The sequence below is a fragment of the Xiphophorus couchianus genome, chromosome 20 (genome assembly GCF_001444195.1).
Source record: "Xiphophorus couchianus chromosome 20, X_couchianus-1.0, whole genome shotgun sequence".
Classification (NCBI taxonomy): Eukaryota; Metazoa; Chordata; class Actinopteri; order Cyprinodontiformes; family Poeciliidae; genus Xiphophorus; species Xiphophorus couchianus.
Window position 1 is genome coordinate 17,945,896 of NC_040247.1, and position 27,386 is coordinate 17,973,281.

At 40.4% G+C, this 27,386-nt stretch overlaps 4 protein-coding genes across 4 annotated transcripts; 1 reads left to right on the top strand and 3 right to left on the bottom strand.

Annotated features, from left to right (window-relative positions):
- Positions 1-727: 727 nt before the first annotated feature.
- eefsec (eukaryotic elongation factor, selenocysteine-tRNA-specific) lies at positions 728-13,707 on the bottom strand. Its single transcript, XM_028002682.1, has 7 exons — positions 12,702-13,707; positions 11,632-11,839; positions 11,411-11,507; positions 9,830-9,994; positions 8,328-8,951; positions 3,927-4,083; positions 728-1,500 (listed from the first exon to the last, which is right to left on the bottom strand). Exons 1-7 carry the CDS (start codon positions 13,003-13,005, stop codon positions 1,325-1,327), a joined length of 1,731 nt encoding a protein of 576 aa, XP_027858483.1. The 5' UTR covers positions 13,006-13,707; the 3' UTR covers positions 728-1,324.
- A 7-nt stretch (positions 13,708-13,714) lies between these two features.
- ruvbl1 (RuvB-like AAA ATPase 1) lies at positions 13,715-20,110 on the top strand. The gene is made up of 11 exons (XM_028002684.1): positions 13,715-13,855; positions 14,822-14,908; positions 15,030-15,162; positions 15,932-16,083; positions 16,346-16,435; positions 17,876-18,025; positions 18,100-18,163; positions 18,236-18,434; positions 18,527-18,629; positions 18,712-18,803; positions 19,758-20,110. Exons 1-11 carry the CDS (start codon positions 13,715-13,717, stop codon positions 19,915-19,917), a joined length of 1,371 nt encoding a protein of 456 aa, XP_027858485.1. The 3' UTR covers positions 19,918-20,110.
- A 310-nt stretch (positions 20,111-20,420) lies between these two features.
- mustn1a (musculoskeletal, embryonic nuclear protein 1a) lies at positions 20,421-21,842 on the bottom strand. Its single transcript, XM_028002685.1, has 3 exons — positions 21,381-21,842; positions 21,172-21,298; positions 20,421-20,852 (listed from the first exon to the last, which is right to left on the bottom strand). The coding sequence occupies exons 1-3, from the start codon at positions 21,387-21,389 to the stop codon at positions 20,755-20,757; spliced, it is 234 nt and encodes a 77-aa protein (XP_027858486.1). The 5' UTR covers positions 21,390-21,842; the 3' UTR covers positions 20,421-20,754.
- A 1,309-nt stretch (positions 21,843-23,151) lies between these two features.
- On the bottom strand, positions 23,152-27,386 carry rft1 (RFT1 homolog). The gene is made up of 10 exons (XM_028002683.1): positions 27,180-27,386; positions 27,020-27,105; positions 26,808-26,930; positions 25,438-25,729; positions 25,086-25,220; positions 24,740-25,000; positions 24,522-24,666; positions 24,333-24,438; positions 23,998-24,247; positions 23,152-23,648 (listed from the first exon to the last, which is right to left on the bottom strand). The coding sequence occupies exons 1-10, from the start codon at positions 27,240-27,242 to the stop codon at positions 23,484-23,486; spliced, it is 1,626 nt and encodes a 541-aa protein (XP_027858484.1). The 5' UTR covers positions 27,243-27,386; the 3' UTR covers positions 23,152-23,483.

Sequence of the window (27,386 nt, forward strand, 5' to 3'; positions counted from 1 at the left end):
TCAGAGGGGTCCTATAGGCTAATATCAGAGTTAAGTACCAACCCGTTACATTTACTCAGTTACAATTACTTCCTTACTACAATAACTATTTGGAAAAAGAAATACTCTCAGCAGTATTTTTACTATGCTGTGCTTTGTACTTGAGTAATTTTACTGTGCAGTACTGCTACTCTTATTTGAATAAAATTTATGGATACTTTAGTCACTGTGAGTAACTTCACAGAAAAAAAAAGCTTATTTGTAGCAGCTTTTGTTTAATGTTTTGTATTGTTTTGAAATAAATTGATTTGGAAAAATGTTTCTTTTGCCTGCTTCTGTTATGTTATTTATATGAATTATTTTCACTTTGGTCATATTTTGGTATGTCGGATTATGTCATTTTTGTATATATATATATATATATATATATATATATATATATTTTATTTATTTATTTATTTTTTTTTCGTCAACTACTCAGTACTGGAGTAGCTTTTTTACAAAATACTTTTTTACTCCTGAGTAATTTCTTGAACAGGTACTTTTTAAGTTTTACATGAATAAAATATGTTGGAGTAGAGCTACTTTTACTGGAGTTCAAGTTACTCTACCAACCTCTGGAGACAAATACAAAGTTTATCTGGATTTAATGTCAGATAGGAAAGTTTAAAAAAATGTTTTTACAAGGTGTATGTAAATTATTTGGATTCCAGGAATCATTGAAAAGTCAGAGGTCACACTGTTATCGTTTTTGAAATGATACTTTTATTTTAAATTTTTTTTACTTCCCTAACAAAAAAAACCTAACCAGTCATCTGCCATTCAAATGCATAATGAGGAAATAAAAACAAGAAAGAAATTGAGACAAAGACAAGTCAGAGATAAAGCAGGAGCCAGTGAATAACGAAGCTGGAACATTGCATTATCGCTGCTGATGAGACGCACGGTCGCACAGGAAGTAAACAAAAGATCAACCTGAGCTCTGCATTTCTGCTAGTGATTATTTTAATCGATCAAGACAGAGGAATTGCAAAAATGTTTTTTTTTTCATATATCTACAGATAAAATTTAGTAAACATCAGCAGATTTGGATCATTAAATGGAAGTCGTGTATTAGGGAAAAAAAAAAGAGCAGCTTTCCCCTCGTGGTGGAGCAAACAGGATTAGGTCGAGCTCCTTAGAGAGAGATAAAACAATCACTGTTTCACATGCGTTCAACATTCCTCAATCATCGAATTTCTGCAGACTATCTCGATCTTCCGAAAAAAAAAGAAAAAAAAAGGCTCCAAAACCTCTGAAGCTGCTTTCATGGCCTGTTTCTAAGAATCAGAGGAGCGTGTAGAGGTCAGGACTGAACCATCTTCTTATGGGGATCAAACACGTATCTCTTGAAATGCAGGTGAATGCCAACAGGCTGGGACTCTGTTTTGGGCTCCTCTTCGCATGCCAGCCCGCCTTTGCTGCCGCTTTTCCCCTTCTTCTTGGAGGACAACAGCTGCTTGGTCTCCGGGCGAAGACCCTCTGAGAAATACACCAGCAGACAGGTCAAGAGGAGACGAGGATAATATGAATCTAAACAGATAAACAACCTTTATGTGTCACGTTTTACTTTCTCCTGTGCAAAAACCTTCCTCAACTTAACCTGATGCATCATGTGGATCTTTTCTTTGTTGCAGTAAACAGAAGGTATTTCGTATGATCTAAAAAACAGCCTCCCTTACTGTCAAACTCATGCAAAAGCAACCTCCTCCTCCCTATATCTGCCCTCATGTTTGCTTTCCTGAATGTTTTAGGCCTGGAACCGACTGCGGCGTGTGCTTCCCCTTCTCCACACAGCAGGTAAGACGTTCTGGGTTCACTGCTTTTCATGCAGGCTGTCTGACCCCGTGTACATCGGCGCCAGCATTCTTCTTGTTATCATCATGCCAAGGTGAGGGCCGTTATGGTTGCAGCGCAGCCAGAATGCTCCGGCTGTTATCTAGGATCAGCCGAATACGTCGGCTTTGTGCTGGAAAACACGCACAAAGCGACAAATCATTTAAGGTAAACGGGCCGAGTTTATGGAAGCTTTTCAAGTCAGCTGCACGTATTTACGTTTTCACACACAGTAAATGTGGTGAATCGGTAATTGATTTTTTCTTTCTTTATCATCTATATCCTCACACACCAGTCACCAGATTAAGAGCAGCGTGATTTATCTTGTGTATCAGACTGACAATCCTCCCAAATCCAGAAGCTGAGATATTCAAAATCTGGTTTATGTTTGCATAAAAAGTCATAAAAATCAAAGCGCCACCTTAAGAAGTCACTCAAGTGAAATTCAGGTAAAATATGGTCCCCAATGAAAGGAACTTTAGACCCCTTTGATTGGGGTCAAAGGTCAAAGGAGAGGCAGAAATCTTTAAAAAAATGTTTAGTCCAATAATGTGACTGTAATCTCACACGACACTACTCATTGTTTTGTTTTTTTTACAAGGGGTGAGTATAAGTATTCATGTCACAATAATTAATCTATTAATTAATTAAAAGGGAGCTTGATGATTTCTTTTCTAATAATGAATATTTTTTAAAGTGCAATTTCATTTACAGAGACATCTTTATCAGTTTTATTTATGGTTTAGGTTGTGTGTATTGTTATTTCCACTTTATGCATTGTTTTCTTGGTTGTTGTGTTTTATATTTGACATTTAAAATATCTTCCAGTTCAGGTATTAAGTATTCTTTACGAAATTAAAGTTTACTCGTCTTTGAGATGGCAAACTTATTAACGTTATTTACCATTATCAATATACCACTTGAAAATAGTCTCAAAACAACAATATTATCGTTTATTGAAATAATTTTGGGGGTAATTTATCATTCAGCTAAATTTGTTACTTAGCTGGTTTATTATTAAGTACAAAAAAAGAATTTGGATTCTTTTCCGTCGAAGGCACACACCTGGTCCAGTACTGCGGTATTTAGCTGTGACTCCTTACTGGATGGGATAGAGAAGTTTCTACCATTAACTTTGAGTACTGCTTGTTTTCTCACCACAGAAAATATAGTAATGAGCTGCATTTCTTTCCTGATCCAAGAAGCCACTGCTTTTATTTGGTTCTTCTTCTTTTTTCCCCATAGAAGATTCACCCAGAAATTTTCCCAGTTTCGGAATTGATTTGGTAACGTTCACACTACCAACCTGCAAGGGCACGCAGACAAAAATGAGTCGGAACAGCTGAATTCAACATAAACACATGGAAAACAGTGGAAACGTGACCCAGTCCACTTCTAGAGTAAGAAAATGAAACCATTACTTTGCAGGTTTGGAAGTAAGGTTGGTGTGAGGAGCTGAAGTCAGCAACAGGAAGCATTTCTGAGTCAGATTAAAGTAGACACGTTTAAAATCAGTTCCTTACTCGTCTGAAAAACTACACATTATAAATTCAACAGAAGGCGAAGGCGACTGGCAGGAAGCACAGCCCTGCACAGATACATCTTAACCCAAACTGACAGCCTCATGGAGACGCCGCTGAATGTCCACATTATGCTCCCGCCTGAGCATACTGTGCGCGTCGGTAAATCTGAGACGTTTGAGGATGCAGGAACAAGGCAGCGAGGAGGATGTCGGCCTGGTTCTGTTTCTAAAATGTTTTTGTTTTCTCTTCCCTCCCGGTGCGGAGTCGTTCGTGGGTTTTGAGCAACAGAAGGTAAAATAAACACTGATCAGACTTCCCCCGGAACACAGGCGATCCCCAGAGGAATGCTGGGAATGTGGCTCGGGATGTCGGGCTTGCCGCTCTTGCCACATCCTGTAGACCGTCTGCTGAGCCCCAAAACACTGAAAGTGGACTGGATGTGGGCGTCGGCAACAAGGGAAGCTCAGGTGACAACAAACTAAGCGTCACTCTTTAAAACACCAATCAATGACACCAAATTTACAAGCAGATGTCGTACAGGATCCTCACCTTGAATACGGATCTTGAACTTCCCGCTCTGTCCAAACCCGCCCTCGATAACGCCACTCTCCCCTGTCGTCAGAGTAACCTTTAACCCCACAAAGAGCTGGAGGTTGGTCTCCTTTTTGAACAGACTGCGGCCGATCACAGAGTAATCATCAGTCACCTGAGGCAGGAAAACAAATGAGCTCATATCAGAAAAAACATCAACAAAAATAAGGAGATTTTGTGGCTCTGGAGCTGCAAGTGGCTCTTTGGACCTTCCACAGTAGCTCTTAATAAATTAGCTAATAAAGTGTGGGACCAAAAATCTTTTATAAACAAATAACAAATGTAGATTACAGCTGTTTTTCATTACATTTGAAACTGAGTGCTTTGTTTTGTTTATATAATTCTCCAAAAATATAAACATCCCATAGAAGAAGATTTATAAATTCTCTTTTTGTGAATACTTCATGTTTTTCTTTGTTTTAAAACCTAAAAACAGAAAAATTGGTGGTTCTTTAAAACTGACCACAGATTTCCTGTAGAAGATATTTTCTACATTTACAAATTATTTTCACAAAAGGTTACGCAACATCTTTGGTTCTAAAGTTTAGTTGGACTGAGGGCAAAAATGGCTTTTTGGTTCGTAAAGATGGCGGTTCTTAGACCAACACAAAGCAATGCATCAATGTGAAGTGAAATTGAGTTCATCAATTTTCTTTTACACATTTCCAATTGTATTTCCATCTGTGCTTTGACTATGCCATTCTACTGCATGCGTATGCTTGGACCTAATCTATTCCACAGTAGCAGTGGCTGGGTGCCTCTTTCTTCACACTTCATTCCTGCTTCAAAACCATCAAAAACAAAACAACAAAAAAAACAACATTCCCATAACTTAATGTCGGGATGATGTGTTCAAGGCAGTGTTCACTTTTTGTCACAAATATTGTTTTGTTTTTAGACCACAAGCTTTAACTTTGCTTTCCTCTGACCATGTCTGCTGTGTCTCCCAAATGGCTTGTAGAAAACTTCAAACAGAACCTCTCATGGTCTTCTTCTAGCCACGTCCATAAATGCCACATTTGTTGAGTGCACACCCAGTAATAAGTGGCTCATCCGTTCGTACCTGAGCAGTGGATATTTACAGCTTCTTCAGAGTTAACATGAACCTCTTGGCTTTTTCTCTTTAACTGGACAATCATGATTTAGTTGGTTTCCAGCAACTGATGAATTGAGCAGAGTGCTATGAGATGTTCAAAGTGGGATATTGTTTTATGACTTAACCCTACTTTAAACTTCTCCAGAACGTTATCCCTGACCCGTCTGCTGTGCTCCTTAGTCCTCACGATGCCTTTTGTTAATTAAAGTTCACTAACAAACCTCTGAGGCCTTCGGCTGACAGCTGGATTCATGCCTAGATTAAATTAAACACAGACGTCTGAAGGCAAATTGGACACACTGGATTTTATTTGGGGTATCCAAATATAGGGGGTTTAATACAAAAATATGCATTTCAGATTTCTTTATTTGTTAAAACCTTCATTTCCTAATTTTGCACTACTCTGTGTTGATTAGCTAAAATCTCAATAAAATGATGTTTTTGGTTGTTAAGTGACAAAATGTGACAAAAGTCCAGAATTGCAGCTGCTTTTAGAAAATACTGTTCAACATGTAATAAATGTTGAGTGAATTTTGCTTCAAATAAGTAAAAACATGTTCCTATAACATATATGCTAGAGGAAGAAGAGCCATCAGGCCACATTCTTCGAGGTTTGCCTGCTGGGCTATCGCTGACTTTCTCCAACACAGTTAAGCACATTTTATGGCATATTTGTATTTCTTCTTATCGCCCATTCCTAAGTGGATCTAACCCCGCCACTAATCTGATAAGTGCGGGACACCGCTCTGTCTCTGCACCACCAATGCTTCCTCGCTCTTCTGTCTGATCCTGATTCATTCCTGAACATTTGACCCTCAAGCATGACGGATCTGCTGATACAAAGAAAAACAGCGTACAGTTGTCACACACGTCTGACAGACCATCTGATTCGTGACATCTCAACAATGACAGTAATGTGCTCTTTTTAAGAAAGGGAATTCTTTGGTCCTGACGCACAGCTGGGTCATTCTGCAAGACGGCACGAGCGACGAACGCGACATCACATGACCGCCGTCTGACCCCTCTCGCTCTATCCTGCTCCTGAGCGTACGAGCGGAGCCGTCAACAGCCCGAGGTGCTCAAGCAGGAAACAGGTTCACACACTTAAACCTTGAACTCCTGGTGACCCCGCTCGAGGGCCTACAAGGAGAAGCTGAACTGTAACACACAGCGTGACGAAAGTCATCACCAGCGGCATGAGCTGTAGGAACACGGTTCAGGTTTAGGGACATAATCTAACAGCAAACATGCAGGAATGATAACAACGGCATGCAGACAGGGAGAGAAAGATGCTCAGACAAATGCGGAACGTGTGGATGTTCCTGCGCCACTCAGGTGTGACCAAACAGCGCCAGCCTCCGATAGCTAGACAGCACCAGGGCGACTGGCGTCAGCCGGCCACCCACGCATGCTTCTGTCGCAGCACATGCTAAGGCATGCGTACCACCCATGCCTCAAACGCGGCTCATCGCGGCCACATATGTATGATTGTTTGTGTGTACGTGTCTGTTTGTGAATATGCAATAGGGGCCAGTGTCTGGGAGGCACGCTGCAGCGGCACCAAGAAACATCTGAAGAACTAGAGCAAGAAGGAGTTCAAGGTGAGGACGAGGGATGGCGGCAGCTAGCGCTGAAACGATTAATCGTGATTAATCAATTATTAAAATAGTCATCAGCTAATTTAGTAATTGATTAAATGTTAACTTGAGTATAGAAACTCAAATAAAAAGGCCATTTGTTGAAAGAACATAATCAGAGCAGTAATTAGGCCAAAACTAGACAAAAATGTCAAAAACATTTTGCACTTAAGATAAAAAAACAAAACACTTTTTGTCTGCAAATATGTTTTACCAAAAACTCCTCAAGTGGTACAGTTTATGTTCAACAGGATCAAATTCTGTAAAAAAAATAAATAAATAAAATCTCCTATTTAGCATCTTTTGCTACACAATTATTACTGAGTTAATTAAAAAAAATCAACAGATTAACTCAACACATCGTTTGCTACAAATGATCAAGTGTACACTGAAGGAACGCTGAATTATCTCATGTTAGGCAACAAAATGTTTTTTTTTTCCTTTTTATAAAATGAATTATTTGTTCATTTGCTTCTTTCAATGTATTTTATAAAAAAAAAAGCTTAAGCGGTTAAATGAAAATACTTCCAAATATGGCAATTTTTTTAAACTGACTAATCATCAGAAAATTGGTAGAATAGTCAATTGCTAAAATAATTGTTAGTTGTAGCCCTACAAGGGATCGTTGACTTCCAACCTGAGCACACAGTCTTCAGCATCAGAGAGTGGATAGCATGAAGTTCCTTTGAGCAAAGATCTCTGAAGAACTCACCTGGGAGTCTAAAACAGGCCCAGCGCAGGACAGTGAGGGGACCTGGAGTGCAATTACAATACTTTGGAAAAAATTTTTAAAAATCAACACTCCGTGAACCTTTCCACATTTTGTTTTGTCACAACAACAAAGTGAGTAAACATTGTGAAATCTTTTTCATAATTTTATATTGCAAATAAAAATCTGGAAAGTGTGGTGTGCATTTATATTCATCGTCATTGAGGTGATACTTTGAAGAAACAGCTTTCAATACGATTACAGTAGCAAGTATTTTGCCGTTGCACATCTGGATACTGACATGTTTGTCCATTTGTTATTGAAAATTAGCTGAAGCTCATCCAGACTGGATGGAGAGTCTCTGAACTATATTCCAGTCTTGTTAAATATTCTCAGTTAGTTTCAGGTGTAGGTCTTCCTAACACATCAAAATGCTTTAATTCAAGCCCGTCTATTTTGGCTCTGTATGTATATTCAGGGACGCCATCCTGCTGAACTTCTACCTTCTCCATCATCACAAATATTTTCTATATTGTGTTTTTGCAAGTGCAGTTAACCAGCCAGATATCTTTTCATTCAGAGCTCTCATGCAAGCTCTGAAATATAATCACCGACCAAACACTCAATGCAAGGAGTCAGATGTTGCACACATGACAAACCTCTTAAACCAACACATCAATAAAACACGCAAGTTTTTGGTTGCAATGTGACAATATGTTAAAGTGTTCTTGGGTTATTAATGCTTTTAGAAGGAACTGTTTTGTATTTGATCTTTTTTGTGTTTCATCTACAAAATCAATTTTGAAACAATTCCCTTGATGAACCAGTAGAAACACTGTCTCAACTTGCTAATTGGAACAATAAATATAGTTTGATATGATTTAAAATAAATAGCTAACTGCTGGAGAACCACTCACCCTCTCCACCTGTCCCTCCTTATGCTTGGTCTTGAAGATGCGTAGTTGAGGCAGAGAAGTCTCGGCGTAACTTTTGTCTTCAAACCCGTGCAGCAAGCGGCCTTGGAAGGCCAGCCGACACGCGTTGGCGTGGATATCTGTGTCCAGCTTGGAGCCGATCACCAGACAGAGCGCAGGACACGTGACGGGACGCTCAAACTCCAATAAAGCCCACTGTTCTGGGTCGGGCCCCGAAGCCGCTTCTTTTTGTCTGCTAACGTACTCGTCCTGGTAGGAATACTCCCTCTCAAAGGTGAAGGGTGTTTCCAGTGAGGACGGCTCTGACGGAGTCGGTTTGGTGTCAGCAGGGGGTAAGCCAAAGAAGGTCACCTTCGCCATGACCGTCTCGTGACCCACCGTGATGTGGAACTTGGCCCGGGTGGCGAGGGAACCCTTAAAGTATCCGATCTTCCTGGTGGAGATGATGGCTGCGTAGAGGGTGCGCAGAGAACCCGGAGTGCACACCAAGCCGCGCTCCAGCAGTTTAGGGTCGAATTGTGTCACGCACACACCCACACGGTCCCCCTGCATGGCCCCCGACACCGGCTTCCGAAACATCTGCACCGACTTTATTTTCTTGGTCACCTGATGTCAGAGAGCACACAGACACAATAAATGACACACCTAAAAACACATTTCCACAGAAAAATACACAATACCTAACATGAACCTGATCGCAGATTAAACAGCAGCAGATGAGGAAACGCTTTAAAGTTCAGAAACAAATTTGTAAAAACGTTTTACTCTCCAATATCTCAATAAGATGTTTGGAAACTGGTAAATTGACAAACAAAAACTCCCGGGATGTTTTTTTCCCCTTAGAAGTGACACTGTTGTCAAAATATTCAGCTTCAAAAAATAAATATGTTCAATAAATCTAATGATTAAAAAGTCTGATGATGAACAAAATCAAGATTAAAATGTAAATCTCCTTTTTGTTCAGTTGTGGTATTTAAGAATCCAAGAATGCGCCAATCAAATGACCTCCTTTGATGTAACGATTATTAAGCTTAATTTGAAAACTGGGTTTGACAAATAAAAATTAGGTTTTGTTGTGTTTCCTCAAAGGTGCACAAATAAAAATTTAGAAGATCTCTGTTTGGATGTTAACTCAATAAAATATAAGACCTTGGCAGATATTATTGTGTAAGTAAAGAAACAAAAACGTTCATCAGCCAGATTGACGGGAGCAGATGAAATGTCAATTAAGCCATCTGCTGCCACCAAGAGGTGAACATAATAACTGCAGGCAGCAGTTTTGCATGTGGTCTTGATTAAACACAGGATCTGCAGTCAGAAAAGCACCGATTCCCCTCATATTTCCCTCACATCAAACAGCCACATCCTCTGAACAGACAACTATGCTCCACTTCTGAGTCTCTACCATTTCCACACATTCATTTCCACTGGTAGGAAATGTCACCTGTGCGTAAATCTCAGAGACCTCGGTGTTAAAAGCAAACCTTTAGCACTGGGATTTCCACTGTGTCGTTAACGGCCAGTGATCCCTGCAGGATGGTCCCAGTCATGACCGTTCCCTGACCGCGGATGGAGAAGCAGTGATCCACAGCCATAAGAAGGTCACCTTTAGCATCCCTCTTGGGGAGGTACGTCTGTTGCTTCAAAAGCTGGGAGAGAAAGGTTGAATGTTTAAGTAATGTCGGTGTTTTGATCATTTTTCTGTCCACCAACAAACAGGTCATAAGGTGGTCATTTGCACCAATGCACAGACATGTTAATGTCACATTTTGGAACTGCTTAAAAATGTGTTAGCCAGCTTCAGTGTGAATCAAAGAGGCCTTTGTAAATCAGGGTTTATTGTGACTTATAATTAGCGTATTTTTCAGTGGAATAAGACAGGCAAATGTCACAATTAATGTAAAAAAACATCTCTGGAATTATTTGTTTTTGGTCTCTTTTTATTACATCATAATACATGGCGCTTTACAAGGGGTGTCCAGCCTTCTTAAGGACACTATCAAATAAATTAGTCCTAAATCTCCCAAATGTGATCAACCAGTCTGAAACCTGGTGACTGCTTGACTATTTATATCATTGTACAACATATTAAACATTTTCCTATTAGTCTCTAAAAACTTTAGGAAAACAATCAGTAAGTTTTATATGAACAGCCAGCTGACTGACAGTTTGTAGCAACAGGTGGAGGCAGCTGGGACTTACTACTCTTTGCCATAACTTTATAACACCTAGATACTTCCTAACACTAGTTCATATAAACTCAGAGCAACTTTAAGGTGTCTAGTGCTGCTTAGTGAGGTATCGATAACAAGTGCGCTGCAGCTTTTAGAGTTGATTTGATTCAGGTGTGTCAACATCTTTTAGGCCAGGATACCGGCTCTCAAGGACCAAAGAACTTCTGACATCAGATCCTATTAATTTTGTCCTCAAGGACAAGAGATGCAGGGTGGAAATCAAAAAGCTTTCGTTACATAGTTTGTCCTTCCAGGAGAAATTTATAGAGCTACATTTAAAAAAATATAAATATCAGGATTTGAAAACATTGGAAGACTTTGATCTCTTTTAAACACTTTGATTCTGACAGGGAACGTTATTTCCTTAACTTTGTCAAACAACCGATCCATCACAGGGTTTCCCCCAGTACATTGTAAGCCTGGCGGGCCACCAGGCTTTACTTGACCCCCCACCGGGCTAAGCATTGTTATTTTAATACAACACTAACAGTGACAGCAAAAAGGGGCTTTGAGCTAGCAGACAATTGTCTATTTAAAAAAGATAATGGCATTTGATTCTACATACAAAACATACAGAGATGCTAGTTTTATTTAGTGAACTGCTATATTTTCTTTGTTGTTAGATGTTTTATTTCCAAAATTTCCTGTTGGTGGACTTCCCTAGTACCCGTACAACCAGCCTTAGCTAGTTTCTGGGGCGAAACCTGCATCTGCTTTAATAAAACAAAACAAACAAAAAAATGCCCCAAAATAGTAGCTGCACCTTTGAATTAATGAGAACTCATACATAGCCTTTAGCAACAACAGCATCAATTAGCTTCCAAACTTTACCTCAATTAGCTCTGGCACTCCCTGTGGCTCCTCTGTTTCAGGGGCCTCTGGGCCTCCAGGCTTCGCTGCCACAGCAATCACCGGACATTCCTTGAATCTGTCCACCGGAAAACAGCAACCCTTAAATTATTTCATGATGTGGTGTTGAGGCACTCAGCCTATCCTAGTAAACTTCAAATTTACATTTACACAGATGTGTAATTTTATGAACCAATACTGACCTGGTGCTCTCCAGTGTTTTGTGTAGCCTTTTGGTCATTTTCTCAATGGCACTTTGTCTCTTGTTAGGCGGCAGCAGGTCGATCTTGTTCAGGACGACGACCATGCGGGGGCAGGTCAGTTCTCCTATCAGCAGACACTCTGCAGTCTGAGTCTGCACGCCTTTCACCACGTCCACCACCAGCATCATCAGGTCGATGATTTGCGCACCTGGAAAAAGAAGACATCGGAGGAACATGGAGCTGAAGCAGAACAACTTTCTTCCTTCCCCTTCCCACAAAAGAGAAACTGAGAACATTACAAGCATGAAGTTGAATATCCATCCATCCATCCATTTTCTTTCACTTTATCCGGGGTCGGGTCGCGGGGGTTTTTGTAGCAGTAGTTGAATACTGCTACAAAAATGGAGCAAGACATTCAAAAAAATACTAGGAAACAGGACGTGAAATGAAAGGAGGGGTAAATGAAGGCAAAGAAAGAGCTATAAGATTGAGACTAAAACTAAAGTTGTCTTGTTCTGACTTTGATTGATTTCCTTGTTCTTCTAGGCTCTGACAACCCCAAAACGGCACTCATATCTGCAGAGCGGGTCTCACAGTTGCTATTTACAGCAATCTGTCTTGAGAGGAGGTAGAGCTGTTGATCATACACAAACATGGTGAGAAAATTCATACAGTCCCTAATGTGAACTTCCTGGTGCATTTCAGCTGCCACTTCCACTGTCGCCTCTCATTCAACAATTCCAGTCAGCGTGAGTCTTTCAATTTGGTTTATTTGCAGTGAGACAGCGCCCCCTGCTGGATGAATTAAGCTAAATTCAGCTGTGGTCACTAATACTGCAGAAATAGAATACAGTTTTTGGAAATGCTCTGATCTCAGTCGTCAAGTGCCATCACAGTTTGGCGCTTGTAAAACTCGCTCGAATCATACCAATTTTCTAATCCAGAGATTAAAACATAAAAATACAATACTTTTAATACGACAGCTTAAATGTATATGTGCTCAAACAAAAACACCAATAAGTTCCTATGGTCTAATATAAGTTTATTGCACCTCCAACGTTAGAGCTCACCTCCAATGATGGTCCGAATGAGAGAGGCGTGTCCCGGACAGTCCACCAGGGTGAACTGGAGGCTGTCATAGGGTTGCTGTCCCCCGCTGTCACGCAGGTGATCAGGACAATCCACGGTGAAGGAGGAGAAGCCCAGGTCCAGCGTGATGCCTCTCTCACGGGACTGCGGGTTCTTGTCGAAGGCGGCCGTGGAGGCTGTGCTGCTCAGCGCTCTGGCCAGCGAGGTCTTCCCACTGTCCACATGGCCGAGCACCCCGACATTAAAGTTCAGCGTTTTAGCCCGACTGTCTGGTGACTCTGTCATTTTCTCCACGGTCTGGAGATAGTATTATCTAACATGCGCGTTTTCCTTCACTCTGAATCGGACCCTGAACTCACCACGGCGCGTTACTTTCCGCACCAATCCTTCCGTCGGCAATGTTTGTTGTTAATATATGTTTAAAATAAAAACATACTAATGCAGCTGGCTACAAACAACTTTTCTACTGAAAGAAACGTCTTCCCAGATATCAGCGAACTTCACCCTCGGAAAACAAGCTAAACCGGAACCTCTTTTGCAAGTAAACAAAATAAAATAAAAGTATAAAATCAATAATTCTCAAATAGCGACACTTGAATTTTATCAAAATATGAATGTCAGTTGAAATATTTCTATGATTGTACCCACGCACAGTGAAACATGTAATTAATTTGTAGCAAGTGTCTCGTTGTTTCACTACGACAGACCAAATGAAACACACAGGAAAAGACTAGCTATTCTCAGCCAATTACATTTTTTGCATATTTTCACAGGATCCAATCATATTTCAGATGTTTCACAGTAGGCGGGAACTTAGGGGGACGCACTTCCGCTCGCTTTCCCTAGTAACCCACATGGAAACCGAGTTCCCTGTGTTTTGAGTTTCGGCGCCGACTTCGGCTGTTTCAAATAATCAATCGGGAAATCGGGTCTTTATTGGTGTGAAGGAAAACTAGCGACTTCTAGATTGCACATAAACCCAAATAACACAGCTATGAAGATAGAGGAGGTAAAAAGTACCACGAAAACCCAAAGGATCGCCTCACATAGTCATGTCAAAGGACTCGGGCTAGACGAGGCCGGAAATGCTAAACAGACAGCATGTGGACTGGTCGGGCAGGAGACTGCAAGAGAGGTAATATTTATGTTTCACTACATTGGTGTTATTCATCTGTGTATAAAAGCCATTAAATAATATTCGTTTTGCCAGTAATATTTAGCTAAACGCAGGTCATTCAGTGGACAACATGCTAACGCTGTTAGCACCGCTAGGTCGCTTCTTATTTCAAAGTTCTAAAGTTGGGATCGATTTAATTGTTTCATGGAATAGAGTTGAATAATTATGACAAATCATTGTTGTATAATATTTATATTAGATCGTAGTATTAATATTATGCTTAATTACATTTTTATGTTAAATGGAGAGGTTAATAATAACCAGACAAAATATTACTATTATACAAAAACTAGATGTATAATAGTAATATTGTAAATTATACACTCTTTATGAAAAACTCCTTATGGTTACATAAAGAGTCCCAGTGTTGGCTTAATGTTTGCATTAAGCCAAACATTCGCTCTGTTTTGGTTTCAAGACGTCTCAGTGTGGTTTTTAATGTTTGTGTTTCAGGTTTTGTATTTAGAAAATCTAAAAATGGTTAGGGACATGCATGAAATTGTTATTGTAATTTCTTCACATTGTGTTGGATTCAGAGCTGTTGTCTATGTCAAAGACCCTTCAGCACAATGTTTAGTCAATTTTTACCCAAGATCGTTTTTATGTCTTTTTCTCCTTGGAAAGAAAAATCAGAACTGACATATAAGACCCAACAAATGGGAATGAGTATTGGCCCATTAAAGTCTGATTAGTTCTTGACTAAAGACAACAAATCATATATTTTTGCTTTTTTTTTCTCTTGCCTTATTTTCATTTAATTACAGCAACACATTAGGAATTTGTGGCTTGTGTCTTCAGTGTTTGTGTTGCACCTTACATCAAGCCCCCCTCTCCAATGTGGACGTATTTGTTTTTATAAACATTTAGTTATTTTGTGTATGAATACACTTAATTTTTATACACATCATTTTTCGATTTCCTCAGGCCTGTGGAATCATTGTTGAGATGATCCGCTCAAAAAAGATGGCAGGAAGAGCAGTTTTGTTGGCAGGACCTCCAGGAACAGGAAAGGTTTGTGCACTGTTTTTCCAAAGTGCTGAGATACGAGTATGAGTACAAGCTCATTAACTGGACTTTTTACTTGAATGATGATTATTATTCTGGCCTCTCTTTTCTGCGTTTCAACCTTCAGACTGCCCTCGCTTTAGCTATGGCACAGGAGTTGGGAAACAAGGTTCCTTTCTGTCCCATGGTTGGCAGTGAAGTGTACTCATCTGAAATTAAAAAAACAGAAGTACTTATGGAGAACTTTAGGAGAGCAATTGGTAAGTATGATATATACCATACCATTCCATGTCACCTTTATTTTTAAAAGCACTTTCCTAGACACACATATGCAGGAATATATATATATATTATTGTTTTTTATAGGTATTTATTTATAAGTTCAATATGTGCTACTTTTACACCAGTAGTGTGAAACAGGGATGCTTTTATTCAACAAACATAGAGCCAGAGTTTGTGTGTAAAGAGTTTTTCTTAAAACTTCACTTTCATTGAAACTGGATGTCCTGATTAAATCTGCTGCCTTTAGCTTCAAGCTAACACTTCATGGAAGTGAAGTGAATTTACAGAGAAGATTTTTTAATAAAGAAAAACAGAAAGGGTTTGGCTGACTGATGATGTTACCTCTTCCCTGAGAAGAGAATAGAGACAGAGTTGGTCAACATCACATTGGCTTCACCTCTAGAAGGGATTTTGCAGGAACCTGGGGGTTGGGGTTCATCTCGTTTGTCGTCACCCCATCAGTAGCAACTCTGCAACACAGTCCCTGCCTTAAGCACAGCTCTCTGACCCTCAACATGGAGGACCAGGCACCTGTGTGCCGCTTATGCTCAGATCCACAGCCTCTGTGAAAGAGGTGTGATCATGTTACACTGATGCTCGGGCATTTGCCCGGCGCGCACACGTTCTTTCCTGTAATAAAAGGCATTATTCAGCAGTCTGAAAGATGTGGCGGCTTAGCTGAGACGGGAATATAAAGACCTTATTGAATCCTCATTATGAAGCGTGTGTGTGTGTGTGTACGTTCAGGTCTGCGCATCAAAGAAACAAAGGAGGTGTATGAAGGGGAGGTGACAGAGCTGACCCCTTGTGAGACGGAGAATCCTATGGGTGGGTACGGAAAAACCATCAGCCACGTCATCATCGGTCTGAAGACGGCCAAAGGCACCAAGCAGCTCAAGGTCAAATTTTTTTTTTTACTTTATCTGTTCTTCCTCGACTGTTGCCAGCAAACTGGAAGCAAAGTGTCTAATAAACACCATTATGAACAGATAAATTAAATTAGTAGTTTTTGGAATTGTTTAAAGTATTTGTCTTCTCTTGAGTTTTATTTGTATGGATCAGATTAATATTTTAGGAGCAATTTTGCTCATTTTAAAGTATAGTTTGTGCAACATGAATGGCCTAGAGTTGACCTAAAACGTGCTTTTACGCTTTCTCTAGTTGGATCCCAGCATTTATGAGAGTCTTCAGAAAGAGCGTGTGGAAATGGGAGACGTCATCTACATCGAAGCTAACAGTGGTGCTGTCAAGGTAAACTTTCATTCATTTTGTGAAACAGGAATCATTTTGCTTCTTCAAAACTGAAATAGTATGAATTTGAGTCGTGACTGCATGGGCTGTGGTTAAAAAGTAGACTCTGTCTTCCTCTCTTGAATGATTTTTTATGAATGAACAATGCTTTCTTCTGTTCATACCTGTTAAAGAAAAAAAAGCCAAGAGCTAATTTTGGTAAAAAAGAAAAGAAAAACACTCGATTTCAGTCAGTGCTGTCTTGGCTGATTTATTGTTTTGCCAGTTTCCAATCGTGTCTTTGATAATAAAAAATTTTTCCATCCTCTAAGCCGGGGGCCATTTTCAGTCTGCCGGGGCCAGGGTCCCACAACTTTTAGGTGTTTCCCTTGTCCAATAAACCTGAATCAAATGGCTGAATCACCTCCTCAGTATGTAGTCCAGTTCTCCAGAGTCCTGCTATTGACCTCAGGTGTGTTGAAGCAGCAACTCATCTAAAAGTTGCAGATCACGGACCCTGGAGTTCTGAAAAAAGAAAGAAAAACAGCACTGAAAACTCCTGATCTAAGCAATGAACATACAATATAATTAGGCAGCAATTAAATACAGAAGTTATTTAAGTTTTATAAAAGTGGATTTAGTCTGACATGGAAAGAAAGGAAGTAAAAATTATTGAAATGGGATTTTGAATGAAAAATCAGAAATTTTATTTTTAAGCTCTAAAAGGTTTCATACTGAAGTATTTCTTTAATGCAGATTCAGGTGTTTTTACTGTTTGCTAGTAGATGTTCACTCTGTGGTTATTAAGTGATTTCAGGAATTTTGGGGGTAAAAATAAATGGTAGAAGCCAATATCAGGATCTGCCTCACATTGTGTGTCGTTACTCCAGACGCTTTCCTCATTTCCAGCCATATGAAGCACATTTGTCAACAAGAAAATAAAAAACGCTTCAAACTAAACATGGATTGTGTTTATGTCACGAAAAGAATAAATTCTTCCTGAGATCAAAGTTGAGTCTTTTTTTTTTTTTTTTCCTGCCTCCTGTCCTCTTCGCTCCTTCATGGTGGCATTCTGCTTTCATCTCTCTCCGCCCTGCATGCAGCTCTCATTCCTGCAGCCCTTCATTCTCCGTCTATCTTTACATCTCTCAGTGCAGCGGGGATCGTGGCCTGCGCTGACAGGCTGTGATGACTGTTCTTTTAATCACTGCAGGTGGGCGAGGGGCCCAGGGGATCGGGCCGGCTGTAGTCGAGCGGCAAAGGAAGAGGACTGGGTGGCACATTTGTTACTGTTGACAGCAGCCTCATGCTCTGTTTGATCCCTCAGCCAAAGGCCTTCTCTCTGCAATGAGCTGGCAGCCGCATCACACACCTGCCCTCGTTCCCCCTGCTCTGCTCCTGCATTTAGACGAGATTTCTATTTCTTTGTTAATAGAGTTGTGTGTCGTGATGTCTCTGCAGAGGCAAGGCCGCTGTGACACCTTTGCAACGGAGTTCGACCTTGAGGCCGAGGAGTACGTCCCACTTCCCAAAGGCGACGTCCACAAGAAGAAGGAAATAGTCCAAGATGTCACGCTGCACGACCTAGATGTTGCAAATGCCCGGCCACAGGTGCATAAACCTTCAACCATGATGCATATATTCGTTTTGAGAACAATAACTAAGCTCAAATTGTCTCCTCCCAGGGAGGTCAGGACATTCTCTCTATGATGGGACAGCTGATGAAGCCCAAAAAGACAGAAATCACAGGTACAACACGAAACCCTCCGACTCCCAGGATCTAATCATCCCAAGCTGACTGCTGTTCTTTTCCCGCCTCAGATAAACTTCGATCTGAGATCAACAAGGTGGTGAACCGCTACATAGACCAAGGCGTGGCCGAGCTCGTCCCAGGCGTCCTGTTTGTGGACGAGGTGCACATGCTGGACATCGAGTGCTTCACTTACCTCCATCGAGCTCTGGAGAGCAGCATCGCCCCGATCGTTGTGTTCGCCTCCAACAGAGGAAAATGTCTGATCAGGTGAGAACCGGGTGTGTTTTTAACCGGAAAGAAAAAAAGGTGAAACAAGGTTTCCGTTAAAACAATCAAAACAATGTGACGTTGTTTATCAGGGGGACAGAGGACATCAGCTCTCCACATGGCATCCCTCTGGATCTACTGGACAGGGTGATGATAATCCGCACCATGCTGTACACGCCGCAGGAGATGAAGCAGGTGAGTCTGCTGGGATCAACATCAATGCTAGCTGCTTAGCACTGATGTTGCTCTGTGTGGCTAACAAGGCTGAGGTTTGTAGATCACCAAGATCCGCGCTCAGACCGAGGGGATCAGCATCAGCGAGGAGGCCCTCGCACACCTGGCAGAGATCGGCACCAAAACAACCCTCAGGTAGTTGATACATTCTGGATGTTTTTACGTTTTCATCTGAAGGTTTGATTCACTTGATGATTTATTTTGTTTGTTTTATTTAAAGACCTAATTATCGGGTTCGTAGACAAGCTGGGAAAGTTTGCAGTTTAAGGATTTACTATTAAAAAGAAATCATGATGTATAATACAGTACGAGAGATACTGATTCCAGACTTCACTCTCCGTCCATCCATGTAGAACTGGGCAATACATTTTTCCACGTAATCATTGCAATAAAAAATATTGTTTTTTGAAGCCGATTTCAAGATATATATTCATAATGGCATAATAATGCAAGTTCACCCTTTCAAAGACCAAGAAACTTACATTTTTGTGAACAACACTTAAGACGGCAACTAAAAACGATAAATAAAATGGAAATAAAACCACAAACAATAGAAACCATTAATAAAAAGGAATAAGATGTCTCTTCATTTAAAAAAAATATTTATCATCACAATGGAAATTATTGACCTCATTTAAATTTATCATGTGATTAATTGCTTACTGCAATAAGCAATCCATCCGGGTGAACTTTTTTAAATTAATACTTAACTTTAGTTATAAATTAGAACTGTGGAAATGTGAGTCTGGAAGTTTTGACATAAAAAAAAAATGTGCATGAATTCTGTGATTTGTGCAGAATAATAATTTATCTCCAAATCAAAAGGTTCAGTAGAAGTGGAGGAGTTGTGTGGAGGTAAAGTTAATTGCTCAGGAGCTTTTCACCTGAATCATGTTAGCTTCCCCACTATCAACGGCTCCTTTTGCACAAATGCATTTGTTTTATCTGGTACCAAAGATGAAAATGATCATTATTTAACAAAGTGTTAGTTCAAATCTATTAAATGGCAAAAATAAATAAAAAATAAATAATTTTAACGATAACCGTAGATATCTGCATCGCCGCTTATATTTCCCTGTTTCCTCTCAGGTATGCTGTGCAGCTGCTGACCCCAGCCAGCCTGCTGGGCCGCGTTCAGGGAAAAGAGACCGTGGAGAGGGAGCAGGTCGAGGAGATTAACGAATTGTTCTACGACGCCAAGTCGTCAGCCAAAATCCTCCAAGACCAGCAGCACAAGTTTATGAAATAAAAACCCACAGGAAGATGCTCCACTTCCTGCTCCCTCGTTCTGTCTTTCGCTTTTGCATTTCCAGCTGTGCATCCAGAGCTCCTCCTCGTCACATTTCTGCCTCCCAGCCCTTCACTGTAGTAGTTCTGTTCTGATGGATTTATAGTCTGAATGTTTTTGTTGGAATTTTTGAAATAAAAGAGAAAACTCACAATTGCTGACTATTTCCATTTCTATCTGGTGTAATAGATGTTTACTACATAAACAGTCTCGTGTGTTTCATACAGTACTGCATAAGTTGCATTGATACTTATCACTTTTACATCAGTGTAAAATTGTTAGAAAATAAACGAGGAAACATAATTACAATATTTTAAAACATTAGCTTGAATTAGCAGTTGACACGGAGAATTTGTCTTATCAAATATTAAAATTTTGCTCCGTTCATAAAGTGACTGACTCAGTAAAATGTGTTTGAACTAATATATAACTGCACTAATATTTAGTACATCAGTCCCACTCGGTGTGGTACAGCGCTTCCTTTTATTGGCACCTCTGGTAAGGATGTGCAAAAAAATGACAATGAATCCATCCTCTGTTGCAGTAGCGTATTAAGACTAAGAAACAGAACTGACTATAAGAACCTACCATAAACAGAAAAAGTGAAATAAAGTTGCATCAAAATTATATCAAACCATTTATTGCTTTTAGCTGACTAAAAGGTTTATTGAGCATCTCTCAGCTGGTGGTAGTTGCATGATATGAAGCGACATAAAAAATGCTGTTGACACTAACAGGTTAAATTACATCAGTAACTTGGAAGAGGCGCCGCTCATCCATGGAGGGGAAGTTTTTCTTCTACTTCCTGGCCTGTCGAGTGGAGCGAGTGTTGAAAGCCGTCTCTCCTCCAGATCTCGCTCCGCTAAACACAGAGGGAGCCGCTTTACCCATTTTCTCTGCAAAGAACCAGGATAAATCAGAAGATTCACTGAATAGCAGATAAGCTGTTGTAAAAACTGTTGACGTCTACTTTATTTACGCTCATATTTAACTCCACTGGGTAGGTCAGGAATGTCCCATCATTAAAGCGCCATGTTTCCTCTCTCTGTATATGGACTGGAAACTTCGGCATCAGATTTAACTCCCCTTACCGTCATTATGTGATCCCAGTTTGACCAAACAGAGAACAGATACACACAGTCTGCTGTCAAAAGCAAAACTTTGTGTCAAGGAACCCTACCATAAATTTCTCTAGGTACATATTAACATCCTCACCGCACTCCTCCATCACTTCAAAGGTCTTGCTCTTCACCGCCCCTCCACCACCAAGTTTGGTCTTTGCTTCGGTCAGGTCCTCTTCTCTCACTACGGGACGCTGCGTCTGTTCATCTTCCTGTGCAGGCTGGAGGGCAGAAACACTCACTTTAACTTATCTCCATATCTACAGCAGCTGACAACTGGGAAAACTAAAAATCGGGTCTTACTTGAGACATGGTGGCCGTGCAGCAGTGGATACCCGGCTGTAAATGTTCTTCTCTTGCTGTCAGCTGGCCCCAGGCCACCTCCAGCACACGCTTACATATATACAGACAATCTGGCAATGATTTCCCAGTGAACACTGAATCTGCTCTCAGTGCATAAGTGAGCAGGCTCCTCCTGTTGGCTGTCTCGTTATGGAATGATGAGATCACAGCTGAAACTTGTTCCAGTAAACTTCATCTAACAGATCCCAGAGATGCAGGGAGATGAGGTTTAGTCTCTTCTTTTGTACTTTACTGCAGCAAAACCGCTTTGTAATAATGTTAAGCAGCGGTTTAGAAGGATAACGGCATGTCTTAATACATCAACCCCCTCAGCAGACTCTTTACTATCGTTTACTTGTACAGATATCAGAAGAAATCAGGCTGACAGCAGGATAAACTTACACTTCCCTTGTTGTAAAAATGCTTTTCCCACCCACTCCAGCTCATTTTCCACAATGACATCACTGTTTAGATTCTGACTAATCTAAACACAGCACATCAGAAAGACCAACAAATTACTGGAAAGTTTTTCCCAGCCACATTGCAAGTTTGTTGAATTGAACCTGTAACATTTATTTGCTGTAATCCTCTTAAACTGAATCCCACACTGTAAAAAAAAAAAAACAAAACTCAAGAAAGTGATCACGGTTAGCTTATTTCATCCACTTGTAACATGATGAAATGATTTCAGTGGTGCTCCAGTTTCCTAATAAGTAAACTTTGGATCTAACAAATGTAAAAGGGCAGCCGGAAAGCACAGACCAGATTCACTAAATGGAGATTTTTTTTTTCTTTTATATGTGTGTGATTAGGCAGTAATCTATTATGTGTAGTCAATATCCAGAAACTGATTCAGAAAACATAAAATAATTTAATTAACATTAATTAATAATGAAGGTTAGTAAAAGAAATATGGGTGCATATAGTGCTATTTAATCCGTGTGTATATTTTTATTTTGTTTTTTTGGAATGCTGATGGTTTTCTCTCTATTTTCCAAAGTCTCTCCAGTTTCTTTGCATGTTTTACTTTCTGTTTCTGAAAAAGAATCTGAATAATGATCATTATCTGCATTTGCTGGCGTTAATTATGTAAGATACAGTCCAGTGATTGCTGCCATTGACTTAAGTTTTTGTGGCTCAGTGCTTGTTTTCAGTTGCCTCTTGATTGTTGCCAAAATCTTTGATTTTCACTCTTACACAAAAGTCAGAGTCCTGGTCCATCACGTATGTTTTTCTCTCTAATGGAATAATTCATTAACAAAGATATTGCTCCCAATGGCTTTGTGTAGCATGTGCTTCATTCCCATAGCTATAACTGGTGGTTCTGGTTTTGTGTGATGATGGGTCTCTTTCCCACAAAGTCACAGATAAAGCAAATGCTGCCAATAATTTTACTTTCTCTTCCTTTCCAAAGAAAACGTTATCTGTGACCCGTCCTCTTCTAGTGACATTTCTGTCATGGAGACCGGATAAAACTGAGCCATTGCAGCACATTTTCATTTCTTTTCACACTAGCTGACTCAGTGGTTCTGAATTTTAAATAATGAACTGAATTTGACTCTATGGTTTATAGCTAAAATTAAAATGTTACTGGTTCCGATTTTGACTGGATTAAACGGGGTTGGTTTGAATTTAAATGGATTCTGTGTACAAGACATGGATTAGACCTTGTAAATCTTGACATGAAATTATAGATTACATTACTGGCTCTAAAGAAATAAACCAAACTGAATTCGATAAGCATTCAAATTGTTAGATTTTTGGTTTGTTCGCTTAACTTAACATTTCATACACTTGTAGCCGTGTAGTGCAAAATAAAGGTTGGTAACAAAAAAAAACTGCATTCTTCAAGTACATCCATGTTTTCCATTCAGGCTTAGATCCTGAAACAGAAATAACATTTGGCAAACATTCAACACAGGAATGTTAGAGTAAGAGGTCCAATTTAAAAAATATATTCCCCCTCTGTTTGACAGACAGTAACTGTTATTTAGTTGATAATCTGCTTGTTGATGTAAAATATTTTCATTCCTCAGCAGCAGCAGCAGTCTTTGGTGTGGTTGGTCAGGTGTGTTTCTTTCTGTAGCGAGGCAACAGCTGAGTCCTCACAAACTGCATCAGCTGAGTCTCAGTGAGAAGAACAGCCAGCAGGACGAAGAGCAGACAAACTCCTCCAACGCCGATATGGACCATCCTGAACAGCCAGCCGCCGTCGCAGCAGAAAACGGCCTGATGACCGAGAATTAAGAAGCTGATTTTACAGAAATTAAAGCGTTTCATTGTCTTAGAAAAATATTTATTCACCTTGAGTTTTATCACACTGTCACATTTCAACCACAAACTTTAACAGAGAACTTGGTGTTAAAAAAAATAGTTTCATCTTTATGTGGAATACCTATTTCAAATCCTTTTCAGTTATCACGTGAAATATGTTTGTGTGTTGCCATTGCGTAAAATCCCAGTAAAATACATTAAAGTTTGTGGTTGTAATGTGAAAAAAGATATTGAACACACTCTAAATGTACAGAAATATCTCTGAATATAAACCCATTATAAGATAAAACCTTTTCTTTAGTACCTCAGACCCTGCAGTTACGCCTGCGCTGATAATGAGCACCACCAGCAGGAGCGGGGAAGGCAAAAGGCCTCGCAGCGGTTTCCACTGACTGGACTGGAAGTAGCGGTGAATGTAGAGCAGGCTGTGGGAAATACGCAGGGCCATGTTCAGGCAGTTTGCCAGGATGAAGCCGATGCCACCGGCCCACCATGTCAGCATGTAGGACAGGAGGAGGAAGGACACGGACAGAGCCAGCATGACCAGGTTATACCTGAGGACCAAACTCAAGCCGCGTTAGATTAAGAGACTTGAGGTCATGTGAGAACTGTCAGCGTCTGTTTTGTCTCTATTCTTACTTGTCGACTTCCTGTTGGCTCATGGCAGCAAACACGAAGCACTCTGTCACTCCGTTCACAGCCAAAAGGAGAACATAGCAGCTGTAGCACCGCAGCAAACCAGGTCCTTTAAGGAAATCAATGGCTCGTTACTCAGATCAGAAAATAATCATATATTCAGTTTTTAAGCTTTGTTTGTAGTACACGTACCTGATCCACTGCTTAACAGGGCACCACCGTACAGATCCAGAGCCAGGTGAGAGTATGCATATCCAAACACTGAGATGATTAGTCCAATTACCAGCACCAGCTTCAGCAAACACTCCAGGACTTCTGCTGCAATCGCCACATCTTCCTGTGTAGAAAACCACAACATTAAGAGTGAAAAGCAAAGATTTCCACCTCGTGGTGCTTTTGTTCGTTCATACCTTTTTCTGACTTTCCACATCGCGTCCCCTCTCTAACACTTTGGCAAAGAAGATGTAGAAGCTCTCCTCGATGGGCAGGAAGATGAAGCGTGCCACCATGGAGCCCAGGTTGTTGACGATGTCGTAGATGCCCTGGTCTCCGAAGCTGAGGACGTTCAGGAAGGTCATGACGTAGCGCTCTCCCTCTGTCAGGATCTGCTTCAGGAACGACTGCTTAAAGAAGCTCCAAGTGAGCCGGGCCACGGTCCAGTCTACCAGCGGCTGCACATACAGCAGATGGTCAGGATGGTACGGTAGGATTTTATTTAAACACTATATAATCATGAAGTTGTTCCAGGTCAACAACCTCTCCATCAGCTTTGCTTGGCAGCAGATCTCTGATATGCTGCAGAGGGAAGGTCATCTTTGCTGCTTCTTTGGAGCCCAAGAAACAAATGAAGTAGAGGACGTAGCACAACACCAGAAATCCAGTGTACACCAACTAAACAAAATTTAAAAAAGCCCAATTAATTACAATCACAAACTTCAATGTGTTTAAGTGAAACTTTAAGCTATAGAAATTTTATTTTACAAATAAAAATCAAAAAACTGTGGAGAACATTTGTATTCCCAACATGGGACTACGATCCATCAAGTCTACATTGAAGATTGTGATTTGTAGGTATTGTATTTGTGGAGAATTTCAGCTTGTGTCTTACCTGGCCAGCAGAGAAGATGTAAAGACCCCAATCGGGGGCAAACACCACCAGCACCACAGTGACGCTGCACTTGGTGATCATAGCCAAGCTCTCAGCGATCACTTTGAGTTGGACGAGCATGTGCGCTTGAGCCAAGACCCAGAGGGGCTCAGCCAGGAGCTCCTGAACTCCAGAGAGGGCAAAGAGCACCACAGCAGGGCCGTAGTGAGGCACCGTCTGGGGATCTGGGACCTCCAGGAGCCACAGCCACACACATCCGAGAAGGGTGGCCCATAACACACCAAGAGGCACTCTGAAAAATGGCAAACACAAATCTGCTTGGGAATGGATGGATATCTGACAAATAAGGAATTGAAAATGTACAAGTAGATTTCTTCTATTTAACACAAAATTATGTGGAAACTTCACACTGAAGTTCAAGCAATGTGAATTCTGTTCCTTTTCTCTCTTCCTCCTTAATTTTCAAATTAAATAACTAATGTACTGTCAAATGAAAAACACTTTAGACCAAGGGTATGTCACCTCTACAGTTCAAAGAGCCATTTTTACCATTAGTGCAGCTAAGAAAGAAAAACTTTAGAGCCACACATGATAAATGACAACGTCCCATTTTTGATGAATATCTTCTATAGGTTTGTAGTTGTTTTTAAATAGAAAACATTTTATTTTTATTCTTAGGTTTTAAAATAAAATAAAATCCAAAACAGGACGTTACAAAAAGAAAATGGATACATCGTTTTCTATAGAACATTATTTGTGGACTATTATAGATTTAAATAAACGTAGTTCCAAAACTGATGATGACAAAAGTATACTTTAGAAAATGCAAAACTGCATGTTGTTATTTGGAATTTGATGCTTAGAAACATTAGTTGTTTGTTTTTTTCCAGATCTTATCCAGAGTTATAAAAGAGCTATTGTGTGAGATCCAAAGAACCATTTGCGGCTCTGGAGCCACAGGTTGTAGACCCCTGCTTTATACCTTTTCCCCTTTAGCCCAGACAAAAGACTCAATATTATCTCTGGTTTACACAAGGAAGGCAACTCAGGTTGATGAGATGGTTCCACAGTTTCCAGGCTTTGAGTAAATCTCAAACTTTTCAGTAATCTTCACAATAGTCTCATTAATGCAGATATTGCTGCTGGTTGCAAACCTCTTACCACCACACTTTTTCCCTCTACTCAACCTTCTATTGCTATGGCTGGAAATAGCCCAAAGTGTATACTGTTTAGTGTAAAAATGAACAAATTAGCACAAATGAGGTGTAATTGATCTATATAACGCATCGCTTTCACCTTTTGAGTTAAATTATGGAAATAATTTTACTTTTCAACGACACTCGAACCTACTGAGATTAACTGTGACTCACGTCAGCCATAACAGGTTGATGACTTGTCTCCAGCTGCGGCTTGTCCCCGATTCTGCACTCAGACAGGCTCTCCTGAAAGCCTCTCTGGATAAAAACACTAACGTAGAATATAGCAACGTGAGCCTGAACGATGGAGACACGAAGGAGAAGCGCAGGTTACAACGGGAGGTGAACCGAGAGCCTCACTCACCTCCTCCAGCTGTTCTCCTTACCTGACGTTCACCACGCCGATCAGCTCCTTGGAGACGAACCGCAGCGTGAAGGCGTTCAGGAGGAAGGTGAGGGCACGGAACATCACCTAGGAAACGGGAAGGATTGAAACAAAACCTACATGTTTTGTGTCATACAGAAGAGTGGAAAGTGTTTGTTCACCTGCAGCAAAACGTTGTACGACGCCAAAGTGGACGCATTTTTCAAGATGTCCTGCGTGCTCATTTCGGACCCTCTATAAAGTTCGGTTCGGACGTCAAAGAGGAACCGGCTGGTTTTTAAATCGGGAAAACATCGTAGAGTCGCTACGTAGAACGGATCCACAGTGGAACACAAGCACTTCCGTACACATTGTACGTAATTACGTGA

Excerpts from the sequence above, each read along its gene's own strand:
- eefsec (XM_028002682.1), bottom strand. The coding sequence starts at position 13,005 with ATGACAGAGTCACCAGACAGTCGGGCTAAAACGCTGAACTTTAATGTC. Across the intron at positions 9,995-11,410 it reads GAGTGCCAGAGCTAATTGAG|CTTTTGAAGCAACAGACGTA; the intron begins GTAAAGTTTGGA and ends TTTCTCTCCCAG. Across the intron at positions 1,501-3,926 it reads GTTCAAGATCCGTATTCAAG|AGGGTCTTCGCCCGGAGACC; the intron begins GTGAGGATCCTG and ends TGTATTTCTCAG.
- mustn1a (XM_028002685.1), bottom strand. Across the intron at positions 20,853-21,171 it reads TGAAGTGATGGAGGAGTGCG|AGAAAATGGGTAAAGCGGCT; the intron begins GTGAGGATGTTA and ends GGTTCTTTGCAG.
- rft1 (XM_028002683.1), bottom strand. The coding sequence starts at position 27,242 with ATGAGCACGCAGGACATCTTGAAAAATGCGTCCACTTTGGCGTCGTAC. Across the intron at positions 25,221-25,437 it reads ACATCTTCTCTGCTGGCCAG|TTGGTGTACACTGGATTTCT; the intron begins GTAAGACACAAG and ends AATTTTGTTTAG. Across the intron at positions 23,649-23,997 it reads GCGTAACTGCAGGGTCTGAG|GCCGTTTTCTGCTGCGACGG; the intron begins GTACTAAAGAAA and ends CTCGGTCATCAG.
- ruvbl1 (XM_028002684.1), top strand. The coding sequence starts at position 13,715 with ATGAAGATAGAGGAGGTAAAAAGTACCACGAAAACCCAAAGGATCGCC. Across the intron at positions 13,856-14,821 it reads GGCAGGAGACTGCAAGAGAG|GCCTGTGGAATCATTGTTGA; the intron begins GTAATATTTATG and ends CGATTTCCTCAG. Across the intron at positions 18,164-18,235 it reads CAAAAAGACAGAAATCACAG|ATAAACTTCGATCTGAGATC; the intron begins GTACAACACGAA and ends TTCCCGCCTCAG.